Source organism: Anabrus simplex, chromosome 5, assembly GCF_040414725.1.
Source record: "Anabrus simplex isolate iqAnaSimp1 chromosome 5, ASM4041472v1, whole genome shotgun sequence".
NCBI classification, from domain to species: domain Eukaryota; kingdom Metazoa; phylum Arthropoda; class Insecta; order Orthoptera; family Tettigoniidae; genus Anabrus; species Anabrus simplex.
In genome coordinates this window covers 448837943-448856598 of record NC_090269.1, presented here as the reverse complement: position 1 = coordinate 448856598, position 18656 = coordinate 448837943, and the positions used below count along the sequence as shown (strand labels likewise).

The following is an 18656-nucleotide window of genomic DNA, read 5'->3' as shown; positions in this document are numbered from 1 at the left end:
CAAATGGACTCTATCATTATTGGCCTACCTAAGACTTTTGATGGGGCAGATCATCGGAGAATACTGAAAACAAAAGTGCAGATCAGCTGGATAAAATTGTGACTGCCGAGCTCGATTGCTGCATTGCGGCCGGTATCCAGTATTCCGGAGATAGCAGGTTCAAACCCCACTGTCAGCAGCCCTGAAGATGGTTTTCCGTGGTTTCCCATTTTCACACCAGGCAAATGCTGGGGCTGTACCTTAATTAAGGCCACGGTTGCTTCCTTCCCAGTCCTAGCCCTTTCATGTCCCATCATTGCCATAAGACCTATCTGTGTCGGTGCGGCATAAAGCCAATAGCAAAAAAAATTGTGACTAAGGGGGCGGCTATAAGAGCATTAGAGTAGCTGAAGCTTTATTTGATCCTATAATGTTTATTTAGGGGTTGTAAAAGACAGGGCATTTATATCTCCAGCAAGGCAACAATTAGAGTAGGATTACTTGATTAGAGAACAGGGAATAATGCACAGAAAGCAGCTCTATTTCTTTTGGGTGGTTTCTGACAAAGAAGTTGTATTACAGGGATTGTGCAGATTTTGGGCTGGGAAGACTTGGAGAAGGGAAACAGACAGAACAACTAAGTGGTGTATTGTGAGTTGTCATTGGAGAGATTGCTTGGCATGACATTAGTAGATGAATAAATTTAAGTTAGCGTTCATTAAAAGTAGGAAAGATCACAACATGAATATAATTTGAAATTCAAAGCCACAAATATTTGGAAATGTTCATTTGTAGGAAGGGGAGTTAGCAATAGAAATACTTTACCAAGAGAGTTATTTCATAAATTTCTATTTTTGTTTCTAAGTAAGCAATAGGTAAACATTCTGCCACCTGCGTGACAGCTCTAAATGCTGATCAGTGTTTATTGATGGTTTTTATGGTTCACTTGTTTATTTATTTATGCTTGTTTGTCTGAATGTGATGTACAGAGAGGGATGATGGATATGTCTATGGCTATGATTTAAACATTGTTCGCTTGTTGGGAAAGTGGTAGAAATAATGTGTGTTTATTTGATATTACAGTGAGGTGTTTTGCGAATGAACGTACATAGGAAAATGGAAAGGAACAGGGAAGTAATAATATTGTTATTTGCTTTACATCCCACTAACTACTTTTTAAGATCTTCGGAGACGCCGAGGTGCCGGAATTTAGTCCCGCAGGAGTTCTTTTACGTGCCAGTAAATCTATCAACATGGGGCTGTCATATTTGAGTACCTTCAAATACCACCAGACTGAGCCAGGATCGAACCTGCCAAGTTGGGTTTAGAAGGCCAGCGCCTTAACCGTCTGAGCCATTCAGCCTGGTAGGAACAGGGAAGTGACAGGTCAAGTCATGTGTAGAAAGATATGGGAAGAGGGGAATGTGAATGTAATAGGATAAAGAAAATAGCTAGTCAGTGTGGAAATAGGAGTCAATAGAAAGAGTAAAGGGGCAAGGAATGGTATTGGGTAAGGATTTAGAGACAGTCTTTGTCCTTTCATGTTCTTTCTATTCCATTGCTACCTTGTCTAGTTCTATCCTATCGTGTGTTTCTTTTTATGTTCTTATCTCTCTTATCACTTGTCTGTTCCTTTCCATTCTTATATTTTTACTTTGGGAGATAAATTACTTATACCCTTCCCGTCTTACTAATAAACGGTGTATAACTTTTATACAAGGTTTATACGCTGTTTATGTGAAATTTGTTACTAATAAACCGTGTATAAGCCTCTTGTGTATACATCTGTTATAGTTATTCATTGGATTGCTTATACAGAGCAGGAACCTTTTATAAGCATTGTATAGCAGCGAGTAGCGGAAAAAAAATGAGTGAGCAGTTTATTTTCGTGGTATTTATTGTCTGCAGTAATATAATCGTGGTGAAATATTCGACTTATCCATTTACCATTGAAAGAATGGATGATAACGTTGATGATCTTCACGATATTTTAAACATAGAAGACATACACCGTTCAGAGGTTATGGAGGCTAGATATCTTTGTAAAGTAAAACACTTTAAAGAGACGGAATGGCAATGAATAACTATAAAATAAATTATGGTTGGGCGTATTGTTGTGTAATAATGTGTTACTGCTTAATAGACTTTTGATATTGCGAGTTTATTATACATTATCTGCCCCTACAAAGATCTTTCTCAAATTTGAGTACCTATAAAATGGGACATATTCCTCGTGATATAAAATGGCATAACTTGAAAATCATACGTAATATGATTTCCATACTTTGTAGTTGAATACCCAGAAATATGATGTATAAATGCCTAATAGAAACTTTTTTGATCAAACCTTTCTTTTAAGCTACAAAACTGTTTCTCCTTTCTCCTAAAAAGTAAGGATTTTGGAATGTGTAACCTTTTCAACTTGCCGATTCAAGTACAATTGCTTACATTTTCCATACTACCCCAGTTAGGAGCTTTTGATCTTAGCTTTTCCATTTCTTTTTTGGTGTTCATTACACAAGCAAGCTGAAGAAATGTTGATATCAATATAAGTGAATTTCCAGCTGTTTCATGGAATGACAATGAATAACTAAGTTATAAAAGAAATGATGGTTGGGCATATGTTTGTGTAATAATGTGTTACTGCTTAATAGAGTTTTGAAGTTGCGAGTTTATTATACATTATCTGCCCCTACAAAGATCTGTCTCAAATTTGAGTACTTATAAAATGGGACACATTCCTCGAGATAAAAAATGGCATAACTTGACAACCATACGTAATATGATTTCCATACTTTGTAGTTGAATATGCAGAAATACGATGTATAAATGCCTAATAGAAACTTTTTGATCAAACCTTTCATTTAGCTACATAACAGGTTTCCCTTTTTCCTGAAAAGTAAGGATTTTGGAATGTGTACCCTTTTCAACTCGCCGATTCAATTACAATTTCTTGTGTTTTCCATACTATCCCAGTTAGGAGCTATTGATCTTTTCTTAAGCCTTTCCATTTCTTTTTCTGGCGTTCATGACACAAGCAAGCTGAAGAAATGTTGATATCAGTATAAGCCAATTTCCAGCTGTCTCACTTAGTGTTGCCACTGCCTTTTTGATATGCCGTGCTACTGTGCTATTTTCCAGAAAGTTTTGCTCGTAGATAACCAGCAGAAGCGATCATAAAGGCGGTGAACGTGCGAAATTTGTCAGTGAACTGCAGGAAGAGGTTCCTACGCCTTGGAACAAGTGTATACGTGCTGCATAGTAATACAATGCATATACCTCGTTTATTATTAAGAGAAATGTAAAACGATTATACAGGGTTTATTGACTGTTTAACTAAACAAGAGTTAAACAACTGTATAAGGACTTCTTATTAGTAAGACGGTTATTGGAAAAAATTATTTCTCAGCTGTTTCTTGTTTTTATTTTCTTCCATCACTTCTTTATTCTACTTTTCTTATTTCTTACTTATAGCCTTCCGAAGACACAAAGGAGAAAATATTTATAGAACAACACACTGTTGATCAGCTCATCCCGTACATCAAAGAAGAAACAAGGTATGTACACCGTATACAAAATTAATAAGGTTTTACCTATTAACTGTTGCATTTTAGTTGTGGATAATTTTTTTCCAAAAACTGGCCATTTTCATCAGTTTTATCCTTTCTTTACAAGGTTAGGTTTATACTCCAACATATTAAAAATAGATTTGTTAAAATTATCTACATGTTTCAGGAACTTTAAGATCATATGAATGCTCCTCAATGTAGTTTTATTCAATATATATACATACAAACAAATATCTGGTAGATCTAGATATTTCTGAAATGTATTTGTTTATAATTCATTTAAGCAATGAAAAATGTACTCTTGCTTTCACTGTTCATCATATTTTTGTCATCTGAAATGTCATCTGCAACTATTACGTCGAGATATTCTCAGAAATGTTGTGTGTGTGCCAACAGTGATATACAGAGATAGCCATGTTTATAGCTTATAAACAAAATCTACAAATTCAAAATTGTTACTTTTTATGGACATTGAAAACAATATAATTATTTCGAGTTACATAACTTAGCTTCATTAATCAGTATATTGATGGCTCCATTCAGTAGTACAATAACACAAAGATTATTGTCTTTTAAAGATTTTTTTGGGGTTAGATTTCATTTCTTATGATCAGTCCAGTTCTGTTGTGTGTTAAGTCAAATTCTTCCATTTGTGGACGCCAAAGCAGAAGGGTTGTAGAAGTGAAACATTCAGTTCAGTAGACCTACATCTTTGATATCATAGTTTTGAACTAAAATTTCCACATTGTTGTAAGCGTTACAAGATATTGTGGTGTTGATTTGAAGTTCGTTCCAGTGTTATGGTCATACTGGTTGCTTGTTGCCATTTCCTACTTTCCATGTTCGTGCTCATTGTCAGTCAAGTGCTTGTACTGTGCTGATTGCAAACACATTTACACAGTTAGTTTAATTAGCATATAATTATTATAAAATATTCAAATAAGCAGCTACTAGAGAAGTCTTTAATTTGTTGAGGTGCATGAAAAATTGCCAGAATTCTTCACATTATTACATGTACTGTCTCATAAATGTAGGGAAATAATAATGTGATGATATAATTTATTTCAGAATTGTTATTATAACAGTGATGTCACAGAGTAGCGACTCTTTATCCTGTTATCAGACTTTTAATGCAGTAGTGTCCTCTTTACTGTGGGTGTGCCATTGGGCTATTTGCTACTTGCTGTCACACCTTTGCTGGTTACTGCATAAAATGATCTTTGATTGTCACTTCTGTGCTCCCTGGGATGTGTTTCTAGAAGGTCAGACGTGTTCTTTTAGCTGCGGCCTTGTATCAACAGGTTGTGTTCTGGCTAGTCATGGCCTAAGGTTTTAAACCACATTTGTGATAGAAATAACGAATTCTGAAAGGTTTATATATTTTTGTGCATCCTCTCATCTGTTGTGTGAAGCATTGACTTGTTCCTACTGTACATTCACAACTAGTGGCACTGTACTCACGTCCTAGTTCATGAACTATGGGCAATGGTTGAGTGGCCTAGTAAGTGGTCCTGAGAGTCGGGATACCAGTTGCTATGGAATAGGAGTGGTCATCTCGGACATATTCTGAGGCATGGCCCTCCTTGTGTTCAGGCGGCTCGGACTATACCATCCACGCGTGGTCCATAACCCGTTAAAGGAGGGACCCTCACTTGGACTCTGTGTAAGTAGGGTAGCATCCTGCTTCATGAATTTACCGAGCTCAGAACATTGTAAGCAAGCCTCGGAGCTATGGGAGTAACGGAGTCCCACTCCCATTAAACAGGGGAGGTACTCCTTTGAAACAGCTTGGCGAACGAAATGGAATTCGACGGTTAGCAATCAATATTAATGGGGCTTATGGAAGAAAGTAGAACTGGCCCAGTCGGCAAAGAGGATGCATCTGGATGTGCTAGGAGTAACTGATATTCCGGTAAGGGGAGATAATGAGGAAGAGATAAGAGATTATAAAGTGTACTTGACGGGTGTTAGAAAGGGAAGGGCAGAGTTCGGGGTAGGGCTGTTTATCAGGAATATCATTGCATGCAACATAATTTTTATTAGGCACGTAAATGAGTAATGATGTTGGTAGATTTCAGTTGGAGGAATTAGGATGAGAATTGTCTCAGTGTATTCATAATGTGAGGGTGCAGAAAAGGATGAAGTTGACAAGTTTTATGAAGCATTGAGTGACATCATGGTCGGGGTTAACAGCAAGAGTAGGATAGTGCTAATGGGAGATTTCAATCCGAGAGTTGGAAATAGAATGAAGGATACGGAAGGGTGATTGGTAAATGTGGGGAAGATATGGAAGCTAATAGGAATGGGAAGCATTTGCTGGACATCTGTGCTAGTATGGGTTTAGCAGTTACAAAATCATTCTTCGAGCATAAAGCTATTCACCACTACACATGGAAGGCTAGGAGTACGAGATCCATAATAGACCATATCTTAACCGACTTTGAATTCAGGAAATCTATTAGGAATGTACAAGTTTTCCGGGGATTTTTTGATGATACAAACCACTATCTGATCTGTAGTGAACTAGGTATCTCTAGGCCTATGATAGAGAAAGTGAAATTTGTCTGGAAACGGATAAGTGTAGAAAATCTCCAGGACGAGGAAATTAGACAGAAGTACATGGATATGATTAGTGAGAAGTTTCGAATAGTAGACAGTAAGCAGGTTCAGGATATAGAAAGAGAATGGGTGGCATACAGGAATGCTGTAGTAGAAACAGCAAGGGAATGCCTAGGAACAACTTGTGTAAAGATTTGAAAAGGCGAACATCTTGGTGGAATGATGAAGTGAGAGCAGCTTGTAAATGTAAAAAGAAGGCTTATCAGAAATTGCTCCAAACAAGCCGAGGCAGACAGGGAATTGTACGTAGGTGAAAGAAACAGAGTGATAAAATAGTTGTTGAATCCAAAAAGAAGTTGTGGGTAGATTTTGGTAATAACCTGGAAGGGTTAGGTCAAGCAGCAGGGAAACCTTTCTGGACAGTAATAAAGAATCTTAGGAAGGGAGGGAAAAAGGAAATGAACAGTGTGTTGAGCAATTCAGGTGAGCTCATAATAGATCCTAGGGAATCACTGGAGAGGTGGAGGGAATATTTTGAACATCTTCTCAACGTAGAAGGAAATCTTCCTGGTGGTGTTGCGAACAGCCAAGCTCATGGGGATGAGGAATATGATGTTGGTTGAAATTAAGCATGAAGAAGTGGAAAGGATGGTAAATAAAGTCCATTGTCATAAAGCAGCAGGAATAGATGAAATTAGAACTTAAATGGTGAAGTATAGTGGGAAGGCAGGGATGAAATGGCTTCATAGAATAATAAGATTAGCATGGAGTGTTGGTAAGATACATTTAGGTTGGACATTTTTTTATTTTGCTATTTGTTTTACGTCGCACCGACACAGATAGGTCTATTGGCGACGATGGGATAGGAAAGGCCTAGGAAGTGGAAGGAAGCGGCTGTGGCCTTAATTAAGGTACAATCCTGGCATTTGCCTGGTATGAAAATGGGAAACCACGGAAAACCATCTTCAGGGCTGCCGACAGTGGGGCTCGAACATACTATCTCCCGATTACTGGATACTGGCCGCACTAGCGAGGTATCCCATTGATTTGTGTACCAGGCAAAGTATTCACTGGCATCTTGGAAGGGAGGGTGCCATCAGTCGTTGAGAGGAAGTTGGGTGAAAACCAGTGTGGTTTCAGACCACGGATGGGCTGTCAGGATCAGATTTTCAGTATGCCAGGTAATTGAAAAATGCTATGAGAGGAATAGGTAGTTGTGTTTTTGTTTTGTAGATCTAGAGAAAGCATATGACAGGGTACCAAAGAAAAAGGTGTTCGCCATACTGGGGGACTATGGAATTAATAGTAGATTATTAAAGTCAATCAAAGGCATTTATGTTGACAATTGGGCTTCAGGAAGAATTGATGGTAGAATGAGTTCTTGGTTCAGTGTACTTACAGGGGTTGGACAAGGCTGTAATCTTTCACTGTTGCTGTTCGTAGTTTGCATGGATCATCTGCTGAAAGGTATAAAATGGCAGGGAGGGATTCAGTTAGGTGGAAATGTAGTAAGCAGTCTGGCCTATGCTGACGACTTGGTCTTAATGGCAGATTGTGGCAAAAGCCTGCAGTCTAATATCTTGCAACTTGAAAATGGGTGCAGTGAGTATGGTATGTAAATTAGCCTTTCGAAGACTAAATTGATGTCAGTAGGTAAGAAATTCAACAGAATTGAATGTCAGATTTGAGATAAAAAAAGCTAGAACAGGTCGATAATTTCAAGTATTTGGCTTGTGTGTTCTCCCAGAATGGTAATATAGTAAGTGAGATTGAATTAAGGTATAGTAAAGCTAATGCAGTGATCTCGCAGTTGCAATCAGCAGTATTCTGTAAGAAGGAAGTCAGCTCCCCGACGAAACTAACTTTACATCGGTCTGTTTTCAGACCAACTTTGCTTTACGGGAGTGAAAGCTTGGTGGACTCAGGATATCTTATTCATAAGTTAGAAGTAACAGACATGAATGTAGCGAGAATGATTGCTGCTACAAACAGGTGGGAACAATGGCAGGGGGTACTTGGAATGTGGAGATAAAGGCTAATTGGGGAAAGAACTCAATAGATAAAGCTGGATGCATAAACCGGCTTTGGTGGTGGAGTTGTGTGGGGCGAATGGAGGAGGATAGGTTACCTAGGAGAATATTGGACTCTGTTATGGAGGGTAAGAATAGTAGAGGTAGATGAAGACGACGATGGTTAGACACAGTTTCTCCCGATTTAATGATAAGAGGTATAGAACTAAATGAGGCCACAGCATTAGTTGCAAATAGAGGATTGTGGCAACGTTTAGTAAATTCACAGCATCTTGCAGACTGATTGCTGAAAGGCATAACAGTCTATAATGATAATGTATGTATGTTCTTCAGAACCGTCCAGTACCAGATTATATTCTCTCATTAGTCACAGAGGACCCATGCCCACAACTGGAGAATGCTGTAATTTATCAACTCTTTGAGGTTCAAATTCTCCTGTTTCTTTGTAATTCTTGTGTAACAGGACACAATAGGCTAATTTAGGAAACAATATCATGATATGACCACTAATAAAAAATTTGCTTATGAAAGTCAATATTCCACAGTGCATATTTCTATTTTCAGATGGAGTTTAATTTTGCTTTCTTCTTTCTATAATATGTTGTGGAGGGACACTCTCTAACAAGGAAAGCAATAAGACTTTTGCATATAATCATTTTTCTTGGTATACAAGGCAGAGCACCATTCATTTTCTAAGTAGCTTAGTCATTTGAATATCTTAAGACGTAGATGCTTCTGAAGGATCCAGTTGACAGGCTCTTACAGTATCTACAGCTTTACCTCTGGTGCTGTAATGTCCTGGTTCTCATTTCAGCACTCTACAAATATCATGGAGCAACTTAAATGACTTCTTTCAAAAAAATTTTCCATTTCAGTTTTGCACTGAATTACATAAGAGCATGTTATGAAGATTAATCAGTTTCTTAATTGCTGACTTGTGGAAAGACACGAGACTCTGAGCTAACCACATAGTATTCAGGTTACCTTCCATTTCTGGAGAGAGACATATGTTTCTTTAGGTGACTTGTATATATTCTCAAAAATGCATATAGTGGAGTGATTCAAACACAAATTCAACAAGCGTCCTGTAATTGTAACATCATTTTGTGAAAATAAGTGATGTATAGGTATTGGACACAGGCTTAAAGGGAGAGAATTTGAACATATTAATTTGAATGCTAGGATGTGTAATATATCCATTGTTTCCCATGTTTTACAATAGAATATTCATCAGTTTGCTTCTTGTTATTCTCCTTCTTTAGCGTTTGTTCTGCCTGCTGGCAAGGTCCGTGTTGTGATTCATTGTATCCCATTAGTTCATTCTCGGGGCATGTCTGTATGTAGTCTTACAGGTGTTGGGTCGTTGTACACTGTGTTGACCCTTCACTATCTTGTTCGTCCCTTGCGCTTCCTTCCACTGACTTCCTGTGTATACGCTGGCTGATGATATATCCACATCTGCACGCAATATATCCCCAAACCAGCACACATGGCTTTCCTGAATTTTCTTCTCGATCGGTGCAATGACAACACGTTTCCTAATAACATAATTTGGAATTTGATCATCTAGTTATGCCAGCCTTCCACCTAGGCATCTTCCTATCGATGACACATAGTAGGCGTTCTACTGCCTTTGTAGCTGGCCAACATTCTGTGGCGTAGAATATGACAGGATGGATAAGAGTCAGGTAGATATTACATTTCAGATGGTACTTCATTCGATGGTCACAAGGACGCACGTTTTCATTCGCAGCTTCAGCGAGGCTGCGTATATCATTAAGTTGATTTCATCAGTAATTCAGTCATTGTCAGGGATTGTGGAGCCAAGATACATAAATTTATGTATTCGTGGTATATCTCGACCGTCAACATGGATTGTTCCTACTTCTCGAGGATTTAATGTCATGTATTCTGTCTTCTTTTTCTTGAGGTGCATGCTGTATTGCTCTTGTGGATTGTTCCATTTTCTGTTTGGCACTGGGGGTGAAGCTTGTTCTCAGCAGCCAAAACGACACCTTTAGCATAGAGAAGTGTCCGTGGTATTGTCTTTGGTTTTTCTTAGAGCAATTGTACAACAAGATGCTCTGGAATGCCCTGTTCTCATAGCGCTGACCAGATTAGGTCATGTGTTGCCCAAATGAAGGCCTTCTCAAGGTCTAGAAAGTGGAGATGAAGCATCTTATTCTTTTCATGGCCTTTCTCACCTGACAGCCATGCAGTGTGGATTGCAGCTGTTGTGCCACAATTCTTCACAAATCTACCTTGGCCATTGTAAGTTTGGCTAAGTCACTAATCATTTTGTCGAGGACTTGTTCAAAACTGTCTTTGCATGGCTCAGAAATCTGGTCGGGTGGTAATTAGCAAAATCAGCAGGGCTTCCCTTATTTTTGAGTGGATGCTCCATTGCCAATCTGTTGGTATTTGACCTTCTTTGATGAACTGGTTGAAAAGCTGTTTTAGCCACACTGCTGCGTCCCACCATTGAGAGAACAAAACTCTGCTGGAGGATCATGTGGAATGATAGCTTTCCCTGGTTTCATCTCCTTCTGCACAGCCTGGACTTCGGTGACATCAGTTTCCTTCTTTAGACCATCAACAGTGAAGGTGGTTGGGATGGTAGATGGGAAAATTCCATGATTGAAATTTTGTCAAAGTAGTTCCACCAGTGTCCCATGCTTCTTGCCAGTCGAGTAAAGTGTTACAGTCCGGCTCCATGGCTAAATGGTTAGCGTGCTGGCCTTTGGTTGCAGGGGTACCGGGTTCGATTCCGGAAAGTGTCGGGAATTTTAACCATCATTGGTTAATTTCGCTGGCACGGGGGCTGGGTGTATGTGTTGTCTTCATCATCATTTCATCCTTATAACGATGCACAGGTCGCCTGCAGGAGTCAAATCAAAAGACCTGCACCTGGCAAGCCGAACTTGTCCTCGGACACTCCCGGCACTAAAAGCCATATGCCATTTCAACGTGTTACAGCAGTATAACTGGTTCATGGCGAATATTTGTCAATACAACATGAAGTACCATTTTACTGACAATCTAATTGAAAACCTTATTAATCACTTGTCACCAAAAAACGTAATTACATAAACAAGAATTGCTGCAGATTATTGCACATTTTTCATCATGTGATATGCCACAAAACGTATGGCATAAAAACCACTGTCGTATTTTCTGCCCGTGTTGTCTTGTGTTGGTAATATCTTGTGTGATGATCAAGTGGTCTAGCCTGTCATATCTAGTATAAAATCCCCCTTTTATTTGTCCATTTATTTTCTCCTAAGAGTGCAACAAAAACAACGCGAGGTTGAGCTTCCCACTACTTTGCTTGTGAGGAAGTCATGCATCCTGCAATTCCATATGAATGCAGGGCATACAGAGTCAATTGGGTAGTACCACTTATGTTACGATTTATTTTGATCTGCGTGATCAACTTTTCCCATCTGCCTCTTGTAAACGGATTTCACCTTTAACCAAGTTATTTGTATTTCCGTCTCTTCATTCCCAGAATATCTAGACCACTGTGCAGTAGGGGCACAGGCACAGACTTTGAGGCTTCACTAACGATGTTACCATTCCACTAACATACCTGCCTAGTATTTTTGAATTTCCGTAAACTGTACGGATGTTGAGTGTGTTTTATGTTTGTTCGGATAAACAATGTTATTGTACAGATTTTGAATATCATTGTTTGTTTTCGCTTTTTGCATTCAAATTGGTTTATTTGACTTTCAATAGTAGCTGGTATCACGATTAAATAAGCTTATAGTAGGTTCCACCTTTTCATTACATTTACAATGTTGTTATCTGATGTTTACAACATTATTTATTACAAATTACAGGACATGTTTCGGTGTACAATTTTTAACACCATCATCAGCTGCATGAAAAGTGTATAGAAACTTCGTGGTTAAAACAATGGACAGGATATTATCATACTTAACTCCTTATATACAGGCATTAAAATCTTGTTATAAATAAATTAAACATCTTACTGTGCTAGGTTAAAACTAATTTGTGTGACAAGGAGATTCTTGCAGGTCAAAATATAAAATTATCATTTGATATATGAATGGTCTTTGGTTCCTTAATGTCTATAAAATTATACACTTGTAATATTGGTTTCACATACAATCGTAAATTAGAGGATTGAAGTTGAATGCAGTCCGTTTGACATAAAGATATTCATTTATAATATATGCTATTTTGTTGAATTAAAAATTCGTTGTATATAGAAGAATTATTAAAGCTGAGCCGTCTTCTTTTTTTTGTTGAGTAAAAAAGTAGCATTTTTGATGCTGTGTATGTAGTAGTTGAACTGTGATATTAATTTGCCCTATAGTTGTTAAGCAGGCTACGATTCTCTGTTCAGTAGGCACCTGTAATGATGAAACCCTATGTTAAAAGAAAAGTGAGAAAATCGATAGAGATGCTGATTGAATTATTGAAACGCCTGACTCGCCTCTAAAGCTGTGTACCTCGCTTGACGGCTGCAGCACAACGAGTGTGTCTGCTTGTGTCTTGTACTGTGTGATGAAGCGTTAGGGATATTATTTGACTGTATCACAGTTCAACTACTACATACACAGCATCAAAAATGCTACGTTTTTTACTCAACAAAAATAAGAAGACGGCTCAGCTTTAATAATTCTTCTATATACAACGAATTTTTAATTCAACAAAATAGCATATATTATAAATGAATATCTTTATGTCAAATGAACTGCATTCAACTTCAATCCTCTAATTTACGATTGTATGTGAAACCAATATTACAAGTGTATAATTTTATAGACATTAAGGAACCAAAGACCATTCATATATCAAATGATAATTTTATATTTTGACCTGCAAGAATCTCCTTGTCACACAAATTAGTTTTAACCTAGCACAGTAAGATGTTAATTTATTTATAACAACATTTTAATGCCTGTATATAAGGAGTTAAGTATGATAATATCCTGTCCATTGTTTTAACCACGAAGTTTCTATACACTTTTCATGCAGCTGATGATGGTGTTAAAAATTGTACACCGAAACATGTCCTGTAATTTGTAATAAATAATGTTGTAAACATCAGATAACAACATTGTAAATGTAATGAAAAGGTGGAACCTACTATAAGCTTATTTAATCGTGATACCAGTTCAATACGGATAAAACATGAAATTCCTTACGTTTAATAGTAGCTGGTATGTCAAAAACATATCAGATGTAAGGCCTTTGAAGCATTTGCTCTATTAACCAGCGTTTCGTCTTAGGTCTGACACTAGACTCATCAAAGTGGCATGTGTCAGACTCTACCCACTGACGCTGGGGTGTATGCAGGTGAACTTATCAGAAGCCCTTATAAGAGGCACAGTCTGATAACTGCATACGGGAGGTAAATCTCCACAATGGAATTATTGCCCGCCTAGCAATTCCGAATGGAAAGTTCTAAATTCCCATGGAGGGAATTAGATATTTTTCGAATGGAAAATTCTAAATTTCCATGGAGGGAATTGGATATTTTTCGAATGGAAAATTCTAAATTCCCATGGAGGGAATTAGATATTTTTCACCAATAGATCATGTCAAGAATTTCAAAAACGTATCAGATGTAAGGCTTTTCAGGTGTTTGCTCTATTAACCAGCGTTTCGTCTTAGGTCTGACGCTAGACTCATCAGAGTGGGATGTGTCAGACCCTACCCACTGACACTGGGCTGTATGCAGGTGAACTTATCAGAAGCCCTTATAAGAGGCACAGTCTCATAACTGCATATGGGAGATAAATCTCCACAATGGAATTATTGCCCGCCTAGCAATTCTGAATGGAAAATTCTAAATTCCCATGGAAGGAATTAGATATTTTTCACCAATAGAACATGTCAAAAACGTCAAAAACGTATCAGATGTAAGGCTTTTCAGGCGTTTGCTCTATTAACCAGGGTTTCGTCTAGCAGTTGTCAGACTGTGCCTCTTATAAGGGCTTCTGATAAGTTCACCTGCATACACCCCAGCGTCAGTGGGTAGGGTCTGACACATCCCGCTCTGATGAGTCTAGTGTCAGACCTAAGACAAAATGCTGGTTAATGGAGCAAACGCCTGAAAAGCCTTAAATCTGATACGTTTTTGACATTTTTGACATGCTCTATTGGTGAAAAATATCAAATTCCCTCTGTGGGAATTTAGAATTTTCCAGTAGCTGGTATAACGAGATGCAGTGTTCCAAATTTGACCGGTAAATGTATCGATAATCACATTATCGATTATCACCGTGTTGTTGTCACCTGTTCGACTTCAACTGCTGCTGCCTTCGGTGAGATATTCCCAAACAAGTAACAGGCTGTGATTTTGATGAAAAGAAATCAGTGAAAGGTAGCAGGCTATGGATTTATATATAAGAACTTTAGTAACTGCGTCGTGCTTCATAGCAGCTGAAAACTTCGTCTGTGTGTTGGTGTAACATTGGCGCTGGTTCTGAATCTCGTGAAATTGTGTGACGAATTTATGAGCGATTTAGTACTTTTAGTGGCGTTCGTAATGAGTTCAAATAAGAAAAGATTTTTCAATATTTTAGGGGGGCATATTCTGCTGAATTTCCTTGTTTTATACGATCAAGAAAGGGCAAAATATTCGCTTTCTGTTCCATGTGCTCATGTGATATAAACGTTTCTTAAGAAGGAAGAACAGAATTTGTAAATCACATTAAATCTGTTAAGCATGTATCCATACAAAATGTAAGGATGACAGTCAGAAAATTAATTTGTTTTTACCTCTTCTGGAGCCAACCTTTATAGGCTAAGAGAGGAATGCTCGTTCACCTCATTTTCAGTTGATCAGAATATCCCGTTGGCTGCTGCTGATCATGCTGGTGCTATGTTTGGGAAAACATTTTTAGATTCAGAAATTGCAAAAAAAAATATGGCTGTTGTTGTACGAGAACCACACACATTTCGAAATAAATGGCTACGGGTTCAAGAAGTGAACTCTGGTGGCTACATGCAACATGATCCATTTCCCTTAGCTAAAGATGGGAGCAATAGTAGTGATGCTAAACTTTACCCTATTGTCATCACCTGGTTTGTGGCAAAGCAGGGAAAGATAGCTCAGTGTTGTCTGTCTCGGCCTTTGGTGGGTGTTTAAACAGGATGTATGTAACATTTGTAATTTGGTAACTTCACAGTTAGAGTGTTATAAAACACCAGTTCAAAATTGTGTAGTTTTAAGGGAAGCACAGTCATCTGTCTTCGTAGTGGGTTGCTCATGCTATTTCATTAACTTGGCTACTGAGAAAGATGCAGCAGTTTGCCTGTTGAACTATTAGCTAACATATTCTATTACAGTATTTAAGAGGAAGGAACACCTAAAGAAATTTCAAGAGCTTCACAGCAAGGAAACAAAGAAGATACTGAAACATGTTTGCACAAAATGGCTATCATTAAGAAGGTGTCTGCAAAGGTTGTTATAGCAATGGGATCCACCACCTGGTTTCCTTAAAGATGAGGTGCTTGTTAATACTCATTGTGGAAAACTACTAGCTTAACATCATTTACGATTCCAAAAGCCGAGCCTGGTAGTTGCAAAGACCATGAAAAGAAGAAAACTGTTGAGTCATCAGAATTGGCCGCTCCCAAGTATTTGCATGCGTCTCATAATCGGATACTGCTTGCTAAAAATAAAAACATTATTCGAAATTGTGAGAATTTTTTTAATGGTTCTGTCATCAGGCCTAAATAAGCCATACTGTGCCTTCCTGTATGCTGTCATTCTTTTATTTGAGAATCTCAACTCTACACTTCAGAGTGCTTCCCCGCACGTTCATAAACTACTAGAACTAATGACGAACCTGTTAAAGCGGCTGCTTTCCAGATTTATTAAACCAAAGTGATCAAAAATTCCCTTTTATTAAATGTTCCATACCAATATATAGAAAATCAGAGAGACAGTGATGAGCTACTTATTATCATTGAGAGAATGGACTTTGTGAAGAAGCTTGATGATAGAGATAAATCAACATTCTTTTCATCTGCCAAGTGTCACTTCTGTACAGCATGTGAGTATATTATGGACAATTTCCCTCTCAATGATGGAAGTACTGAAACATGCAAAGTGTGTAGATGTTTCATTGAAAGTGCCCGGTTTTCTTCTGTACAATTCTTTTTACAAAGATTTCCATCATTGCTGCCGAGGAAGGACAGTGAGTCTGTTGAGAATGCAGTGAATGTGCTTCAGAACCATTTTGTAGCTCTTCATATTGATGACTTCTACTGCTGAAAGTGAGAATCTGATAGATGACACCAAATGGGCTTGCTTGATGAACATTTGTGGAACCGATGGGATAGGATATCCAGGCTAATGCATTGTGAGTGTGAACGTGTGTTCAGTCTCTTAAAAAAGAACCAAAATCAGTTTAGGTACTCAATGTCAATTGAAATTGTGGATTTCATTTCTCTTTTGAAAACCAGAAATACTCGACCATGTTATTCAAGTAGTTTTCCTGCAGAGTTTCTGAAGAAAGCAAAGAAAGCAACTCGTCTCCATCTGTCCTGTCCAACTTGTGATGAATAATAGCCTGCATACTCCAAACTTGAGAGAATTTTGTAAATCATTGTAGGCCATTTTGCCTGCAAGCCTGACATTCAGTGCTGTTGAATTTTTTGCCTGCTGACATCAATTTAATCTTTGAAAGGTTAATTTTCATACCATACCCATTGCACCTATTTTAAAGTTCCAAGATATTAGACTGCGGGCTTAGGGCACAATCTGCCATAAAGACCAAGTCGTCAGCAAAGGCCTGACTGCTTACTACATTTCCACCCAACTGTATCCCTCCCTGCCACTTTGTACCTTTCAGCAGATGATCCATGTAAACTATGAGCAACAAAGCTGAAAGATTACAGCCTTGTCTAACCCCTGTAAGTTCCCTGAACCAAGAACTCATTCTACTATAAATTCTCACTGCAGCCCAGTTGTCAACATAAAAGCCTTTGATTGATTTTAATAATCTGCCCTTAATCCCATTGACCCCTAGTGTAGTGAATGCCTTTTCCCTTGGTACCCTGCCGTATGCTTTCTCTGGATCTACGGAACGTAAACACAACAGTCTATTTTTCAATTACCTGGTGTATACTGAAAATCTGATCCTGACAATACCTCCATGGTCTGAAGCAACATTGGTTTCCATCCAACATCCTCTCAACCCTCCCTTCCAATATGCCAGTGAACACTATGCCTGGTATATTAATCAGTGAGAAACTGAACCCTTGAACTTACCGTTCCATCCTTGGTCGTCTGCCTCGGCTGCTTCAGTCAGCAATATCGTACTCTTGGGTCTTGGTGTCGTTGCGAGTTTTTTCTGTCACTTCATTGACCAAAGGATAGGGTTCAGAGGGGAGCATAACTACTTCAAATGAGGAGCAAAAATGTGCTTACTGAAATATTTATTCAACGTAATTCAAGATAATTTATTTATTGAAATGGCAAGAGTACTCACTTAAAATTTTCACAACATGTTTGAACGCAGTCACAATGCATAACGTGAGGGGTAAAATTTTATTGAAATTGTTTATTATTGTCTTTCAGGGAATGAAAACGTAGTGTAAAATACGTTGACAGCAAAAACCGGAAAGCGAGAATTGACTGACTTGACTAATGTTCTTTTACTCCTTTGCAGAGCAGAGGGCTCCGACTAAGCAGTGCCAACGAATCCTATTTTGAGCCAGTGTCTTGAGTTCTCCAAAGGTCTTCCCTTCTTCTTTTGCCTCCTCCATCACACTGCGGCTCCATGACTTCCTGGGTCTACCTCTCTTCCGCGGTCCTTGGGGGGTTCCAAAACAGAGCCTTTCTCTCCACTGCATCATGTTGCTCCCGCAGTGTGTGGTCGATCCATTTCCACTTGCTCCGCTTTATTTGTATGCCAGTGGGCTCGTCTTCTGTTTGTTAGAAAGCGAGAATAAAACCTGAAAATCGGGCGCTGTTGATCCGAACGGTAACTTAGAGTTAATCCACGCGATCCATGGAAAATCTGACCATCAAGAAGTAGAATTTCAGATGTACATTTAATTCAGGTTATTCACCAGTTGACTATCCTATCAGATATTGGAACACCCTTGAATGGATCCTTAATTGAACCAAATTGATCATCAGTTGCTTTGGATAGTTTGCAAAATATTACTTGAAGCATGTTGTTCATGATATAGATGTTGATTCCCATAGGGAACCTAAAATATTTGTCCTGAATGAGTAAATTTATAATACCAATATAATGGTCCGTTATTGGACATTATAAATTTTCCAGCTAACTCATTCTTGGTTGCCTGCGTTTCGCCTTCGTGTGCTAAGTTAGGCTCATCAGTTGGGACTTAGCACACCACCCAAGACGCAAAAAATTTATAATGTCCAATAACGGACCATTTTATTGGTTTTATAAATTTACTCATTCAGGACAAATATTTTAGGTTCCCTATGGGAATCAACATCTATATCATTTGATGGCCTGGCAGGCATCTATTTTTGGAAATGAGACATAGCTCTAGG

The 18656-nt window shown here is 38.3% G+C and overlaps 1 protein-coding gene across 1 annotated transcript in view; it reads left to right on the top strand.

Moving 5' to 3' along the window:
• Nucleotides 1-18656, top strand: part of LOC137501038 (zinc finger protein 260-like) — a 114751-nt gene that overhangs the window by 72326 nt on the left and 23769 nt on the right. Inside the window, exon 7 of the mRNA XM_068227898.1 lies at nucleotides 3454-3536. Coding sequence (XP_068083999.1) covers nucleotides 3454-3536 — 83 coding nt within the window. The remainder of the gene's footprint in view (nucleotides 1-3453; nucleotides 3537-18656) is intronic.